Source organism: Typopeltis vanoorti, chromosome 25 (genome assembly GCF_054136105.1).
Source record: "Typopeltis vanoorti isolate ZY-2024b chromosome 25, IOZ_Tvanoo_1.0, whole genome shotgun sequence".
Classification (NCBI taxonomy): domain Eukaryota; kingdom Metazoa; phylum Arthropoda; class Arachnida; order Uropygi; family Thelyphonidae; genus Typopeltis; species Typopeltis vanoorti.
In genome coordinates this window covers 56,456,750-56,474,541 of record NC_143573.1, presented here as the reverse complement: position 1 = coordinate 56,474,541, position 17,792 = coordinate 56,456,750, and the positions used below count along the sequence as shown (strand labels likewise).

Genomic DNA, 17,792 nt, shown 5'->3' with positions numbered 1-17,792 from the left:
TGCAGGGAAGATAGAATGGGGGTGGGGTATTGTTGATGACTGCAGATCTCCTATGTAGGCCCTGGGGGGGGTGATTAAGGAAGATGTTTCTTGCATGTATTAGGAGATTATTAATTGACCTGTGCTCATTGAGCTAATTATTTGAGACTAATTATGGGAACATGGATTGGAAGGAGGAAAGATATATGGGATAAATGAAGTGGAATTTATGCAGCTCCCAAAACATAATTATAAAAAACAGTATGTGATAGAGTGGACTTGGAGTTTGTGAGTGTGGTATCTCATAATATCAGAGAATTTGTTCATGACTAAGAAATCCAATTTCCTTCTCTTGGGAGAAGAGTGATTATGTGGTGTTGACCTGGGAGGTAGCAACATATGTTGAATTTTCAGTTCAGAAGGATTATATGTTGAAATGTAGAGATGGTGATTATGAGAAACTTAGGGATCAGCTTGGAGTACTGCCATAGCATAAAATACTGCAAATATTAGCAGTAGACAGCAAATGGCTGAAGGATGCTTGAGGTAAGCTGTGTGAGAGGATACAACTCAGAGGATAATATAATTGCGATGTTGAAATGAACATTGACATGGAAGGATGTGAAAGTCATTTTGCCTGTGTGTGTGGGATGAAAAACCCATGTTTCTGGGAGGAAAAAACCCACCCTGCTACCTGTGTATGAGATCATCTAACTCACCTTCAATTGAAAAGTTCCGAGTTTGATAACCCTTTGACTTGGAATGTCTTATTTGACGAAAGTACAGATTCCTCCCTTTTTAAAAAACAGAAGGCATCATGCATGATGTAGTTTGGATAGCTAATGTGGGCTGTAATTATGGAGTAAGCAGATTGGAGGTTCAGTTAGGAACAGCAAATCAGGTTTAGATATCTTTAAGTGGTGACATGTATAATTAACGTTTATAGTGATTCTCCAAATGTTTCTGAAACGGATATGGAAGTTTTTTATTAAAATAAAGAGCAAAAGGCTTCACTTCGGCGATGCAAATTATCTAAATTAAGTGGATATTAAATCCAACGTAATTTCAAAGCCGAATACAGAAACTATAAAAGTTTCATGCGAAAATTGACCAGAGAGTTAGTGGGAATACACCGCTGCCATACTACGAGTTGCCCTAGCTGAACTGTATAGGTAATGACGAACGCTGTGAGCATCCATATATTTCCTCCTATTGGTTCATTATAAGGTTTCACTATAAGGTATTAATTTTATTTACAGCTGTCAGGCTAGTGAAGCCTTATAATGAACCAATAGGAGGTGAATATACAGATGCTCACAGCATTCATCATCACCTATACGGTTCGGGTAGGGCAACTCTTGGTATGGTGGTGGTGTATTCCTGCTAGCCCCCTGGTCAATTTTCACATGAAACTTTTATGGTTTCTGTATTTGGCTTTGAAATGATGTTGGATTTAATATCCACTTAATTTAGATAATTTTGCATCACTGAAGGGAAGCGTTTTGGCTCTTTGTTTTAGTAAATACTTGATGCACCAACCGAGAGTTTGCTTATGGAAAATACACTCTCCAACGCTTAGAGTCCTTTAGTACTGAGAGTTTTTGCTCTCTTAGGTTTCTTCTGGAATTTCGCTCCTGGTGAGGGGGGACTTAGATTTCAGGGGGTTTGACTTGAGAGAGCGATTTGAGTCTCTGGGAAAATGTTTTCCTGCATGGCCCATGTGGGGCCTTGTCATGGATGCTTTTCCCTGGAATATTCTGGATATATTTTTGTTATTTTTCTGGGAGATTTTTTTTTTTTTACATTAGCAGTGACACTAGTATTTATTTAGTTCTCGAAGTTTTCTGCACCAGCTTTGCCATGAAAGATATTAGTTTTGAACTAAATTTAATTTGTGCACACTGGCATACAGGTGCATTTTTACCTGCTTCTGTCTGTCTGGAGATGCTGGCTTCCAAATTTATTAACAACAGTGTGTTGAGCATGCCTGGTAAGGCCATCACTCACACTGCATGTGAAAATAAAGGGGTAGGTAGATGACAGAAACCGGAGATCCTACTCTAGAGACAAAACAGAGGTGGCCACTTAGAATGTATTGATGAAACATAGCAGTAGCCACACTTAGTGAAATACCACTAGAGGTCTAAGTCTCATGTGACTTCATGCATAACTCTGGATATGCAGCTTGATGCATATATGTGTATTCTTCAGACATATTCTACTGCTTTTTGTGTACTTGACTCCTTAATCTGTTTATCTATCTTGTGGTTCCATAAGAAACTACTTAGATAGAAATCAGACAAACTCCATTTTCTGCTTGGTTTCTATCCCTTGTATTGGAAGTGTTGGCCATTATTCATGACATAAATTAGTTTTATGGCATTAATTTACAAAAAAAAATAAAATAAACAAAATAAATCATCTAATTTATCAAACTGCTTATATTTCACTGGATTAAACTGGCATCTTTGGAGTACACTTGTCATAGAACACTTCAAGTGACTGGTGGAAAATTTTCAAAATTATAGCAAAAAAAAACCTAGTTTCCTAGTTTGTGTCCTCTAGGATTAAATACATATGTAGGTAGGTCTGTGCCACTGGATTGAAGGTGACAACTTCCCAAATTTTGGATAAATTAATGTAAGTGATATTTGTTGAGATTTGGGGGGGGGAGATGCATCTATGCTTATGCTGATTTCAAGAATAGTCTTTGAGATTCTCTTGTAGGCAAGAGTAGTATTTTATCTGCTTTACAGGGATGGTAGCCATTGGCTATGATACTGTGCTTCTGGTGTTTAACTACAATAGAATCCTTTTATATACATGTTAATAGTTTTTAAATATATAGATTTAATATTATGCATATTATGTGATAATAAACTGTTTTCATTTTATACTTGACATGTTAGTTGGGCTGCTGTGGGGCTCAGTCTCCTGGTGACTGGGCTTATTCTTTTTACAACAATAAGAATAAATCTCCTCCCCCTGAAATTGGCATAAGTAGCACTATCCTTGGTGCATATGAAGTACCAGAAACATGTTGCCGGGATATGACTAGTATCCTATGTGGAGGTTATAGAAAATTAAAATTCATCGGTGAAGTTTTTAATGGCATCTATACTGAGGTAAGTTTCTTTATTGTTATTTATTGTTTACTTGCTATGCTAGATTTATGGACATAGCTATTAAATTAAATCAATTTAAATGAAATCATATTTTACATTTTGACTTTTATATTAAGATCGTCTTCAGGTGAAAAAAAATTGCACAGTTCAGAAATCAAATGCTGGCTGTTAGAGCATGTATTCATTTTCCTGGAATCTTGTTATTAACCTATAATAAGTTATTTCGTATCATTATATTATTATATAAATATGGAACTAATGTGGGACATTACTCTTTCCTACAGAGTTTGTTCTTTTGAGTTATAAATTGACTAAAGTTCTGTTATTGACCTTGCATTCTGTTAGCACAGAAATAAGTCTGTATATTATCACTGGGAGAAAAAACCCTCTCAAAGTTTTCTTTTTGTTTATCACCATTTCTTTAGTTGCATCTGCACCAAAGAAGTAAATTAATGATATAGCCTTTGGTACTATACTTGGGATGGTCGGATGATCATACATAATTCAGGATGATGCCATGTCAGCAACTTGAATGAGTGAGTTGTTGCAGTTACCAGATATGGCTGACCAAGTCTCCATTCCTGTTTAGACGTGGCTGCATGAAGACCTTGCATCTCTTTAAATTTTCTTTCCGACATGTTCTAGTTGGATTCTTTTCATTCTAATCATACATACAAAAACATACAAGGATAATTTGGTATAAGACATTAAATTGGCAACAAAATTGGTAAAATACTAAATTGGTAACATTTTAGTGTTGTACTATAAACTACTATAAGATACCAAATTATAAAAAGCATGCAGTTTTGTAGAAGATGAAAATTAGCAACATGGTAAATTAGCTTCAAAACACATACAAAGTGCAGTTCGGTATAAGACGCTAAGTTGGCAACAAAACACAGGTATAAGACATACTAAATTGGCAACAAAAACATAATAGTACAGTTAATTTATAAGACTAAATTTGCAGCAAAATTGGTAACAAAAAACATACAGGCTTAGTTAGGAATAAGACAGTAAATTGGCAACAAAAACATACAAGTTCAATTAGGTATAAGAAACATTAATTAGTAGTAAAATACACATATAAGACACTAAATGGGCAACAAAAAACATGCAGTATAATTAGATATAAGACATTAAATTGGCAAAAAAACTCAGGTGTAAGATGCATTAAATTGGCAACAAAAACAAGCAAAGTTTGGTATAAGAAAAATTGGCAACAAAAAACATACAAAGTCAGTCAGGTATACTAAATTGGCAACAAGATTCAAGTGTAAGATGCATTAAATTAGCAATGGTCAAAATTGGCAACAAAACATACAATCATAGTTTGGTGTAAGACACTAAATTGGCAACAAAACTCAGATATAGAACTCATTAAATTGGCAGTGGTCTAAATGGGCAATAAAAAATATAAAAGTATAAAAATTGTATAAGATTTTTTTATATAAAAATATAAAAAAATCTTATACAATTTCGTATAAGACACAAAATTGGCAATAAAACCAAGCAAAGTTATGCATAAAATACTAAATTGGCAACAAAATTAGCAAAACACGAAATTTGCAACAAAAAATAAAAACATTCAAGCAGTTAGATATAAAAAACATTAAATTAGCAACAAAATACATCAGATGATCTTAAATTGGCAACAAAAACATAAGCTCAGCTGGGTATAAGAAACATTAAATTGTCAATATATTTAGCAACAAAACTTGGGTATAGAACAAACTAAATTGACAGTAGTCTAAATTCGCAACAAAAACATTCAAACACAGTGTGGCACAAGACCCTTAATTGACAATGAAAACAAACAAGCTCATTTAGGTATTAAAACACTAAATTGGCAACAAAATACACATATAAGATACAAAAACATACAAGCAGAATTAGGTATGAGACATGAAATTGGCAACAAAACTCAGGTGTATTACACTAAATTGGCAAGTCTATATAGGTAATAACATATCAGCAGTTATGTTATTTATAAGACACTAAATTAGCAACAAAAACATACAAGCTCAGTTTGGTATAAGAAACACTAAATTGGCAAAACAAAACTCAGGAATAAGATGCACTAAACTGGTAACAAAGAACTTACAATCCCAGGTTATAGGAAACACTGAATTGGCAACAAAACTCAGGTAGGACACTAAATTAGCCTCAAAATACACATAACATTAAATGGCCAACTAAAACACATTCACATATAGGACACAAAATTAGCACTGAAACTCAGGTATAGGACTCGTTAAATTGACAACAGTAACATACAAGCAGAGTTTGGTAATTTGAAACAAAACAGAAAAGAGACCAAATTGGCAACATTCTGTTTTCCAAAAAAAAAACACATGGGCAGAGCATTGTATAAGACATTAATTTGGCAACAAAATTGACAACACATTAAATGGACCAAAAATTAGCAACAAATAATATACAAGACACTATATGGGCAACAAAAAACAGAAGCACAATTATGTATGACATGAAATTGACAATGAAACTCAAATATAACATATACTAAATTGGCAGCAGTTAGGTTGGCAACAAAAACATACAAGCAGAATTTGGTATAAGACTACATTGGCAAAAAAAGTTAGGTATAAGACACTAAATTGGCAACAAAATATACAAGTGCAGTTTGGAATGAGATTCTACATTGGAAACAAAATATAGGTATAAGACACTAAATTTGCAACAAAACATAAAAGTGTGATTTGCAATGAAATTTGTAAAATTGGCAATGAAACTCATGTATAAGATACATTAAATTCGCAACCATCTAGGTTAGCAACAAAAACAAAAGCACAATTGGGAATAAGACACAAAATTGGTAATGAAATTCAAGTATATGATACACTAAATTGGCAACAGTCTAACTTGGTAACAAAAACATACAAGCAGAGTTTAGTATAAGATTACATTGGCAACAAAAACATAGAGAAAATTAGGTATACATGACATTAATATAAGATTAATTTGGCAAAAAATGAGCCACAAAAAGTGGCAATGAAAAGCAAAAATAGGTATGAGATTAAATTGACAATGAAACTCAAGTATAAGATACACTAAATTGGCAACAAAAACATACAAGCTTAGGTATAAATCACTAAACTGGCTACAAATAGCTATGATACCAATTTAGCAACAGTCTAAACTGGCAACAAACTAAATGTTCAACAAAAACATAAAATCATGATTAGGTATGAGTGGTAAAATTGGCAGTGAAACTCAAGTTTGAGATGCACTAAATTGGCAGCAAAAACATTCAAGCAGAGTTTGGTTTAAGACTAAATTGGAAACAAACATACAAAAATTAGGTATGTTGGGCAGAGCTATGTATAAGACATTAATTTGGCAACAAAATTGACAACACTAATGTGCAAAAATTAGCCACAAATAATGTATGAGACACCAAATGGGGAATCAAAAACACAGATATGAGATGAAATTGACAATGAAATGCAAGTATAAGATACATTAATTGACATCAGTCTAAGTTGGCAACAGAACATGTAGAGTTTCGTATAAGACTACATTGGCAAAAAGTTAGGTATAAGACACTAAATTGGCAACAAAAACATTCAAGCTTAGGTATAAGTCTACACTGGCAACAAATAACATAAAAGCATGATTAGGTATAAGTGGCAAAATTGGCAGTAATTATAAGATACTAAATTGGCAACAAAACATTCAAGCACAGTTTGGTATAATATTGGCAACAAAACAATACAAGCAAAGTTTGGTATAAAATTCTACATTGGCAACAAAAACATACATAGGTATAAGACAAAAATTGGCAACAAACTAAATTTGCAACATAAAGCATGATTAGTTATAAATAGCAAAATTGGCAATGAAACTCAAGTATAAGATACACTAAATTGCAATAGTTTAAGTAGGCAACAAAAACATACAAAGACATTAAATAGGCAACAAAAACAAAAGCATGATTGGGAATATGATGAAATTGGTAATGAAACTCAAGTATAAGATACACTAAATTAGGAACAGTCTAAGTTGGCAACAAAACATACAAGCAGTTTGGTTTAAGACTAAATTGGAATCAAAAACATAAAAATTAGGTATATTAGGCAGAGCTATGTATAAGACATTAGGTATATTTGGCAACAAAATTGACAATGCAGTAATGTGCAAAAAATTAGCCACAAATAATCTATAAGACACCAAAATGGGGAACCAAAAGCACAATTAGGTATGAGATGAAATTGACAATGAAACGAAAGTATAAGATACATTAATTGGTTAAAATTAGGTATATGACACTAAATTGGGAACAAAATTAACAACAGACTTAATTTGCAACAAAAAACAATCACAATTAAGCATAAGAGACAAAATTGCAATAAAACAATACCCTAAATTGGCAACAAAATATACAAGCAGAGTTTGGTGTAAGGATTCATTCGCAACATAAAATATTCAAGCCTGTAATATATATATAACAGTAATATATATACACACACTGTAATTATACTACAGTATATATTATAGCACTGTAATATATATATATATATATATATATATATATATTACAAAATACAATATATTATATATATATTTTATAATATATTATTTTTATATATATATATATTATAAAATTGGTAATGGAACTAAAGTAAGGTAGACTAAATTGGCAAAAAGTTAGCCAAAAAACATAAAAGCACAATTATGCATAAGAGATGTAGCAATGAAACTCACTAAGTTACACTAAAGTGGCAACAGTATAAGTTGGCAACAAAATATACAAGCAGAGTTTGGTATAAGACTGCACTGCAACAAAAACATACAAAATTAGGTATAAGACATGCAACAAAATTAGCAACAGACTAAATTTGTAACCGAAAATATAAAAGCATACTTAGGTATAAAAGACAAAATTGGCAATGAAACTCAAGTATAAGATACTCTAAATTGGCAATAGTAAGTTTACAACAAAAACATAAGGAGAATTTAATATGACTACCTTCGCAACAAAAAAAAAACATAGAAAGTTAGGTATAAGACACTAAATGGGCAACAAAAACATAGAAGGATAATTAGGTATGACATTAAATGAGCAAAAACACAGGTCTAACACACTAAATTCACAAAAAACCTCATATATAAGACCCTAAATTGGCAACAAAAACATTCAAGATGCACTAAATTGGCAACAAAAACATTCAAGATGCACTAAATTGGCAACGAAAACATACAATCACAGTTTGGTATAAGTCCCTAAATTGGCAACAAAAAAAAAGCTCAGTTAAATAAGAAATATTAAATTGGCAACAAAACATACAGGCACACGACACTAATTTGGTAACAAAGCTCAGGCATAAGACAGTAAATTGGCAACAAAAAAATATATATATGCTCTGTTAAGTATATGAATTAAATTGACAAAAGCATACAAGCTTGGGTATAAGAAACACTAAATTAGCAACAAAATACACATAAGGCACACTAAATGGACAACAAAACATAGAAGCACAATTAGGTATAAGACACAAAACTGGCAATTGGTAACACTAAATTCACAACAAAACTAAGCTATAAAACTCACTAACTGGCAACAAAAACAAGCAAAGTTTGGTATAAAACAAATTGACTAGAAAAACCACAAACTTAGGTATAAGAAACACAAATTAGCATGAAAATTGGCAAAAAAATACCCATATAAGATACTAAATGGGGAACAAAAACACATACATGTCCCAATTAGGTATAAGAGATGAAATTGGCAACAATATATAAGCACAAATTAAGGGGATATTAAATCCCACATTGTTTTAAAACCAAATAAGAAACTCAGAGATTGGAATCAGAGAGTTTCATGCTGAACATAGTAAAATATAAAACTATCGGCGGCCACTAGTGTGAGCTAATGCAAGTAGTCCTAGTACGTAGTACAATCTCAGGCAACTCGTTGCAAAATACAATAGATAAAATTATTTATATATTGTACTACGTACTAGGACTACTTGCATTAGCTCACACTAGTGGCCGCTGATACTTTTATAGTTTACTATATTCGGCATGAAACGCTCTGATTCCAATCTTTGAGTTTCTTATTTGGTTTTAAAACAATGTGGGATTTAATATCCCCTTAATTTGAATAATGTTTATATCACCGAAATGAAGCCTATTGGCTCTTTATATTTAAGTAACTTAATGGTTGCACCTGTTTGACAACTCATATAGCATAGTATATAAGTTCTTTTTGCTATACCCTTTGGTATCTATTTGGTCTAGCTACTCACTGATGAAGCCTCAAAAAAGGCTGAAACCGGTCTGGGTAGTGACCACTCACCATAATCTAATAACAGCATACATTTCCTAGGAAATGTGTTTTTACATTATGGAAAATACCAAGATTAGCGATCAGAACTTTCCCCACCTTTGCAACGAGTTGCCTGAGATTGTACTACGTACTAGGACTACTTGCATTAGCTCACGCTAGTGGCCGACGATACTTTTATAGTTTACTATATTCAGCATGAAACTCTCTGATTCCAATCTTTGAGTTTCTTATTCAGTTTTAAAACAATGTGGGATTTAATATCCCCTTAATTTGAATAATATTTATATCACCAAAATGAAGTCTATTGGCTCTTTATATTTAAGTATACAAGCACAGTTTGGTTAAAGTCATTAATTTGACAACACACTAAATTAGCATGAAAAACATAAGCACAGTTTGTATAACATGCTAATTTGGCAACAGTAAATCGACAACAAAACAAGAAAAAACACAAGCTCAATTAAGTATAAAAACACTAAATTGGCAAAAAAAGGTATAAGACAGACTCAATTGGCAAAAAACTCTCAGGTATATACTGCAATAAATTGGCAACAACATATAAGCACAGTTTGGTATGAGACACTATTGGCAACAATCTAGGTATAAGAAACACTAAATTGACAACAAAATGCAGATATAGGACTCATTACATTGGCAATAGTCTAAATTAGCAACAAAAACATACAAGCACAGATTGGTATAAGACATTAATTAATCACAATTAATTATAAGAGACAAAATTAGCAACAAAACTCATGTATAAGACACACTAAATTGGTAACAAAAACATACAAGTAGAGTTTGGTATATGACAAAATTGGCAGCACACTACATTGGGCTTTAAAAAAAAGCATAGTTTGATATAAAACACTACATTGGCAACAGAAAACATACAAGCAAAGTTAAGTATAAGAAACGTTAATTAGCAACAAAATACGCATATAAGACACTAAGTGGGCAACAAAAAACATACAAGCACAATCAGGTATAAGACACTAAACTGGCAAAACAATCAGTATAAGATGCTAAATTTGCAACAAAAAGATACAAGCACAGTTTTATATATATAAAACAGTAATTGGCATGATTCTAATTTGGCAACAGAACAATTAAGTATAAGACACTGAATTGGCAACAAATAGTATTTAAGCATAGTTAGGTATAAGACTGTAAATTGGTAATAAACCACAGTTAGGTATAAGATACACTAAATTGGCAATGTATACAAATAGTTAGGTATACAACACGCTATATTGGTAACAAAAGAGATATAAGATACATACATTAAATTGACAACGAAACATACAAGCACTGTTAGGTATAAGACACAACACAAATTATCAACACAATAAATTGGTAATCAAAAAATTTGCTATAAGACACACTAAAGTGGCAACAGAAACATATAAGCACAGTTTAGGTATAAGACACTAAATCAGCAACAAAAAACAACACTAATCATATAAAAAACATCAAACTTCAATAATGCAAACTTACAAACCATTATTAGTAAAGATCTACATTCATAAAGTAATCTCTTAATACAAATACTTATTTTTTTTTTACTGCATCAAATTGACAAACCACATTATCTTTGCATGCTGGCACTTATTGCAGACTGCAATTAATGCAGAGCTCTTCTTTAGGTGTGGGTTTTGCCTGGTCATTTGCCATTAGTGTAAAGAGTAAAACTTGCCCTGTGCACTTTTTGCTCCCTTGCTGATGCACATCAAAGAACAATGCAAGCATTCATCAAGTAATGTTTCAACATGAGGGGGGGGGGAACTGTCACTGAAGTTTTTTAGATATTAGAACTGTTTTCTCTCTGAAAGGAGAAAACAATAAGAGGTAGAGGAAATGAAAGATCTGAGAGTGGTGGTGGTGGACAAGGACCTGAATTTCAGGGGTCTATTGCACAAGTTGTGAAGACATTGAATAATGGCAATGATATGGAGATTATGATATGCCATTGTATAAAGCCTTGATCAGGCCTCATATGGATTATTGTGCATAGATCTGTTCACCGGGTTTTCATGGTGATGAGGATATGTTGGAAAGGGTCCAGAGAAGATTTACAAAGGTTGTCAGTGGTCTTTGGCATGTGGAGTATGAGGAAAGATTGAGAGAATGTAAATTGCAAAAGCCTCGTGAATAGGAGGAAGAGGCAGGAGAGATATGATTTGGACATAATCTACTCAGGGATTGTTATCAGGTTGATAACACAAATTTGATAATTTATTGTAATGCTTTTAGCTTCATTCACATTCATTATTATTTCATCCAGTATGAGGTAATAAACCATCAGTAATTATTGCTTCTGATTATTTATGCACAGAGAAATTTTTGGTTGATAAAATTAGCAATTTTGACAAGCAATTGTGGTTAGCAAACCCACTCCGACCAACATGGTGGTTTGAATCTCACCATGGAAAAGATTGTTTGTAAACACTTTCTGGATGAATATGTATAGCTCCTTGAGTTTATAAGGCTTGTCTTTTTAAAATAAAAAAATACAAAAGGAAATCATTTGTATGAAAATTCTGATTGTGATAGGCAACAAGAGCTCCACAAGCTTTAATTTTTTCACTTTCTCCATCATGTCTCATGATTAATGAGCTAATACTTTGAAGTGAATTCCAAGTTTTCTCAGTATTCTATATTTCTGGCTATGTAGATGTTGGTTAATGTCACTCTTACCCCCATGAGCATTACATTGTTGACAGACCATATCTGTTTTATCATTATACAAATTTTCCAGTTTAATAAATTTGAATTCTTTTTGAGCTTCATTTAAAATTATAAAATAACAACTTTCGAACATACATACATGACAGCCAACAAGAACACAGAACATTTGTTCTGTGTGCTTCTTACTTACTTCACCATTTACTTCACTATGCTAATTTTCTCAAACTTGGGTGACACTTGCTAGTAACCACATGAGTATCTGAAAAAGGATATGATCGAGACTTTTAAACTGTTGAGAAACAGTTACACGGTAGACAGTGGAGAGTTCTTTCACTTGGTGGAATGGCGGGAAGGAGTGATGACGGGGGGGGGGGGCATCCCTGGAAGTTACGAAAGGAGGCTGTGCACAAGAGGGTGAGGAGTGGTTTCTTTGCATGGAGGGTGGTTGAACCATGGAATGCATTGCCTGAGAGAGTGGTTGGAGTGGGAACGGTCAATGGGTTCAAGGAGTGGTATGATAAACTTTGTGTTTCCTAAAAATGACCTCCCACAATGAGGCTTTTGACTCCATGGAGGCCTGAATAATAATAAATTTCAAAAATGGAACAAAAATTATATTTTTATTATAACAAACAGGACAATTTAGCAAAAAATGGTACTGTTCTGCTGAAAACAAGACATATAGTCTGGAAGAATTACAAATCCTTTAAGATAACTATTTTTTTATGTGTAATGGTAATCTCCACATGTTGCAATTCTCTGTCACAAAGCTACAATGTATACTTTTCATCCATCACATGTTGGTTACTTTTTTTTATCATCTTCTGTGTGACAACAATCTTTTTAATTGGATCTGAATCCCCTATGAGCTTTTGTTTTTGAGAATTATGTTCTGTTTTGCTTCAGCATAGTATTTATATTGATAAATCAAAGAAAAAATATCTTCTATGGTCTATGTTACTATCAGGAGAGAGGTGATATGAGTTGTTTTCTGATAGTGATTCATTTCATGTACTAAATTTTGCAAATTTTGCACACTATCACATATGGTCTTCATTAATGTCTGCTTATACATTTATGGGTCAAAGCTATATAACTGAGAGGAGACCTCCACATAGCCTTTAAAGGAATGCAGAGAACTGACCAGGGCTTCTGACCTAATGTCCAATCCTCACCTTCTCATGGTGCACCCTGTTGGGTATTTACCTGGATACTGAACGAATGAGGATGGGCTGACAATTTGGGATTTAGCCGACCAAATTGTATTCTTATTGGCCTAAACCAAAATACAAAATGATGGTACAACATGACAAAATTTCATGCCAGCTGGGGCGTTGCCCGGTTAAACAAGGCCCCCGTTGTTTTCGCCAGGGAACCAGGGCAAACAGCGAAAAGTCAGCTACTGGAACAAATCTGAAAACACACTCCAACTCAACATCGCCAGAGTTAAAGATCTGTACTATCAAAATAAGAAGCCTGAATGGCAAAGAAATGGAGCTAGTTGAGGAATTAGATAAGTAGCATATCAACATAATAGGGGTGACTGAAACAAAAAAGACAAAAACTGGTGAGATCTTTCTAAGCATTTTGTATTTATTGCTCAGAAAGAGCTCACCAGTTTTTGTCATTCAGGCAATGACAATCAAGCAAAAGAAGGAGTAGCCATAGTATTCAACACTAAATACGAGGCTAATCTTCTTGAATGGCAGGCAGTCTCAATAGAGTGATGTGGGCAAATATGAGAATAAGGAACTGGACAATGACACTTATTTGTGCCTATGGTCACAAAGAAGGTTCTGCTAAGGTAGAAGTGGAGGAATTTTTTGAGTCTTTAGTGAAAGAAACTGACACAATGAAAAAAGAAAAGTTGGTCCTTGTTGGGGATCTAAATAGCAGAGTAGGAAATGATTGTTAGACATACAAAAATATTTTGGGAAAATCTGGAGAAAAGAGCAAAGCTAATTATAATGGCAAATATCTGTTGGATTTCTGCTCAGGACATGGACTGGTTATTACTAACACCATGTTCCAACATAAGAATGTGCACAAATTCACATGGAGAGAAGAGGCAAGGAATAAGAAAAGTCTCATTGACTATGTTATTGTTGATAGTGATGTTTTCTCCCTGGTGCAGGATACCAGAGTGTACAGAGGATTTGAAATTGGAAGTGATTACTATTTAGTCTTGAGCAAGATAAAATTGAATTTCATATTGAAAAGAATAACATGTAAGAAAGTTTTAAAGCGAATAAAAGTTGAGCAGCTCTCAGATGTGAACTATAGACTAAAATACACAAAGATTATTGAAGAAAAAATGAAAGAGTTTGAGAACACAAACCAAACCTTGGAGATTCAGTGGCAAGCCTTGAAGCAAACCCTGATCGATTCAGCCAGAGAGGCATGTGGTGAGGTTGTCTGCAAGGATAGAAAAATCAGAACTCCATGGTGGACACAGGAAGTTAGTGAAGGAGAAGAAGAAAGCATATCAGAAGTTCTTGGCAAATAAGTCAGTTTGTGCTCTTAGAGAATAGAGAGACAAATGTAAGAAAGCTCAACACTATGTAAAACTAGCTAAACAAAAGTCATGGGAGGACTTTGGCAGGAACATAGAAAATAAATATCAAGAAGGTGGCAAAATATTCTGGAGGTTGTTGAAGAAGCTTAGGAATGGAGGAAAGAGTGCTGTAAAAGGATTAGAGGTGATAAAGGTGACATGAAAATGGGCGAAAAAGATATCCTTGAAGTATGGAGTAATTACTTTGAAAAACTGCTAAATGAAACAAGCAGTGATAGCACAGTGGTAAAAAACATTCAACCGGCATACATTCAGGAATACATATCCATACTTGAAGTAGATAAAGCCATCAAAGGCTTGAAATGTGGAAAGGCAGCAGGAGTAGATGATATTTGACCAGAAATGCTCAAGTATGGTGGTGTAAAAGTTTTACAGTGGCTGCACTGCATAGTTGAGAAAGCCTGGACAGAGGGACAAATTCACAATGCTTAGAGTAGAGCTCTCATAGTATCCATATATAAAAAGGGAAATAAAACTGAATGTGAGAATTACAGAGATATTACCCTACTGAGTGTTCCTGGCAAGATCTATGCAAGTATACTTGAGAAATGGTTGAGAAGAATTGTGGAAGAAAAGCTTGATGAAGTACAAGCTGGATTCAGGCCAAATAGAGGCTGTCAGGATCAGATCTTCACTTTACAACAAATAGTTGAGAAAGCATGGAATATAACAAAGATCTATATTTAAGTTTTGCCGATCTGGAAAAGGCATATGACAAAGTGCCAAGAGAGAGAAGCTATTCAATACGCTACAGTTATATGGTATCAGTGGGGCATTATATCAATCAATACTTAGTCTTTGTTTGAGTTGTATGTCAGCAGTTAGAATTGAAGGAAGTACAGGAAGGTGGTTTAATGTTAAATCTGGTGTGAGACAAGGATGTATATTATCCCCTCTGTTATTCATTATTTATATGGATCACATTATGAATGAAAATGGTATTAAACATGATATCAAAATTGGCGGTGTTAATGTCAGCTCTTTGCTTTATTCGAACGATGTTATACTTCTAAATAAATCCGCTACAAGTCTGCAAGATTCCCTGACTAAATTGAATAACTGTTGTAATAGATATGGTATGAAGGTCAGCAATGAAAAGACAAAGACAATGAAAATAGCCAGAATTGTCGAAAATGTCATAATGTTGTGAAAGGAGAACCTGTGGAACAAGTAAAACATTTCAGCTACTTAGGCACGATTTTTAGTGAAGATGGTAAATTAAATATGGAAATAGACAACAGAATCAACAAAGCTAGTACGGTTGGAAGTCAATTGAATAAATTCATGGAATAAGAGAGAAATTAGTCAGAACACTAAATTAGCTGTATACAAGACAGTGTTCAAACTAGTTTTAACTTATGGGATCTGAGAGCTGGGTCAGAAGCAAAACACTTGACCAAAGATTAGAGGCATGAACAGATGGCATCAATGGCAATATCATATTAAAAACGAGGATATTAGGAAAGAACTTGACATTATCAGCATCCAGGAATGCATTAGCAGAGCTAATCTCAGGTGGTATGGTCACTTAAATAGAATGGGTGAGGAAAGATTAGCAAAACAAGTGTTCTCTGCCAGGAAAACGACCCAGAGGAAGACCAAGATATAGGTGGATTGATATGGTAAAAAGTGCCTTAGACCAGGGGCCGGCAGCCCATAAAAGGTTGACCATACTTACATGGCATGTGGCCCGTATGTTGAATTATTTAAATAATACATTTAATATTATGAATAATAAATTAAAAATAATTTTATACCTATACTTCTTGATATCGCCATGCAACTTGGTGTGAGTCAATCTTGTGAGTTATCATGAGTGGGGATAGCAAAGGCAACTTCATCGGACGACAACCAAGATTTTGGCACATATTAAAGAATGCATGTTCGTTAGAAAATGTTCAAAAATTTTATCGATGCTTACCAAAAAGCAGGGAGACACAGATATTGTGATGCAATAACTATATTGCTTTGTTTTTATGTGATAATTTTTCACTGAGTTTCATTTTCATTCTATTTTCATATCTCGTACTTTAAATATTTGTGTTTTTTTAAGATTGATATAATAAAAATTGATAAGTATTTTTTTTTCACTCACTATTTTCGCATAATGAAACACTTGCAGCCCGATTATTAAAAATAAAAGTTGAATGTGGCCTGCGAGTCTGAAAAGGTTGCCAACCGCTGCCTTAGATGACAGAAATATAAGATCTGATAATGTTGGAGTCTTGACAAGTAACAGACTGATTTGGAGGAAAATTGTAGATAGGAAGTTATTAATGATGTAAATTTTTTTATGTAGTACTATCATATCCTGTACACCCCTCAAGGGGTGTACAGAATATGGCAGAAATTTGATGGTGATGATGATGCTTTTACATTACATAACACAGATATGAGAGTTCTGAGAAAAATTAGGGGAGGAAAGATGGATTGAATGGCAGAATCATATTAAAAATGACAATACTAAGAAGGAACCCTACAGGTGTTTTTGTTACAATGCTGTCTGGAAAAAAAAATCAAGATCTATGAAGATTGATGTACTTCTCAGAAATGCCTTGGAAGACTGAAATATAGGCAATCCCCAACTTACACAAATTCGATTTACATAAATTTGGACTTATGCAAATTATTGTGAAAGTTTTTCCACTTGGTTATACTATAAATTAAAGATGGCAAGAAATTATATTCTTGGTTTAATCCTTTATCCAAGTGTAAGCAAACAGTTTGCACATGAAGTAACTTCACAACTGGACAACTCGTATATAAAGGCTAAAGTCTTCACATCATGGTATCACTTCTGGGTTTGGCTCCCACTTATGAGACCTCAATCAAGGTCAAAACTGGTCTGGGTAGTGACCCTTCCCATAATGTATAGCATTATACATGTCCTTAAGGATATGTGCTTTGCATTATAGGATACTAAGGCAAGTGATGTGAAGTCATTAGCCTTTGTATATAAGTTACCTAGTTACTTCACACCCAAACTTTGTTTGGGTATACTTGGAGAAAGGATTAAACCAAAATGTAATTTCTTGGCATCTTTAATTTATAATTATTGGGAAAGGGTAAGAAAAATGGTGAGTTATAAAAATTTTACTTAATCTGCCTATCAGAG

At 33.6% G+C, this 17,792-nt stretch overlaps 1 protein-coding gene across 1 annotated transcript in view; it reads left to right on the top strand.

Annotated features, from left to right (window-relative positions):
* The window catches only part of LOC150092761 (CD9 antigen-like), a 181,531-nt gene that overhangs the window by 146,208 nt on the left and 17,531 nt on the right, over positions 1–17,792 (top strand). The window contains exon 5 of the mRNA XM_090414395.1: positions 2,889–3,104. Coding sequence (XP_090270521.1) covers positions 2,889–3,104 — 216 coding nt within the window. The remainder of the gene's footprint in view (positions 1–2,888; positions 3,105–17,792) is intronic.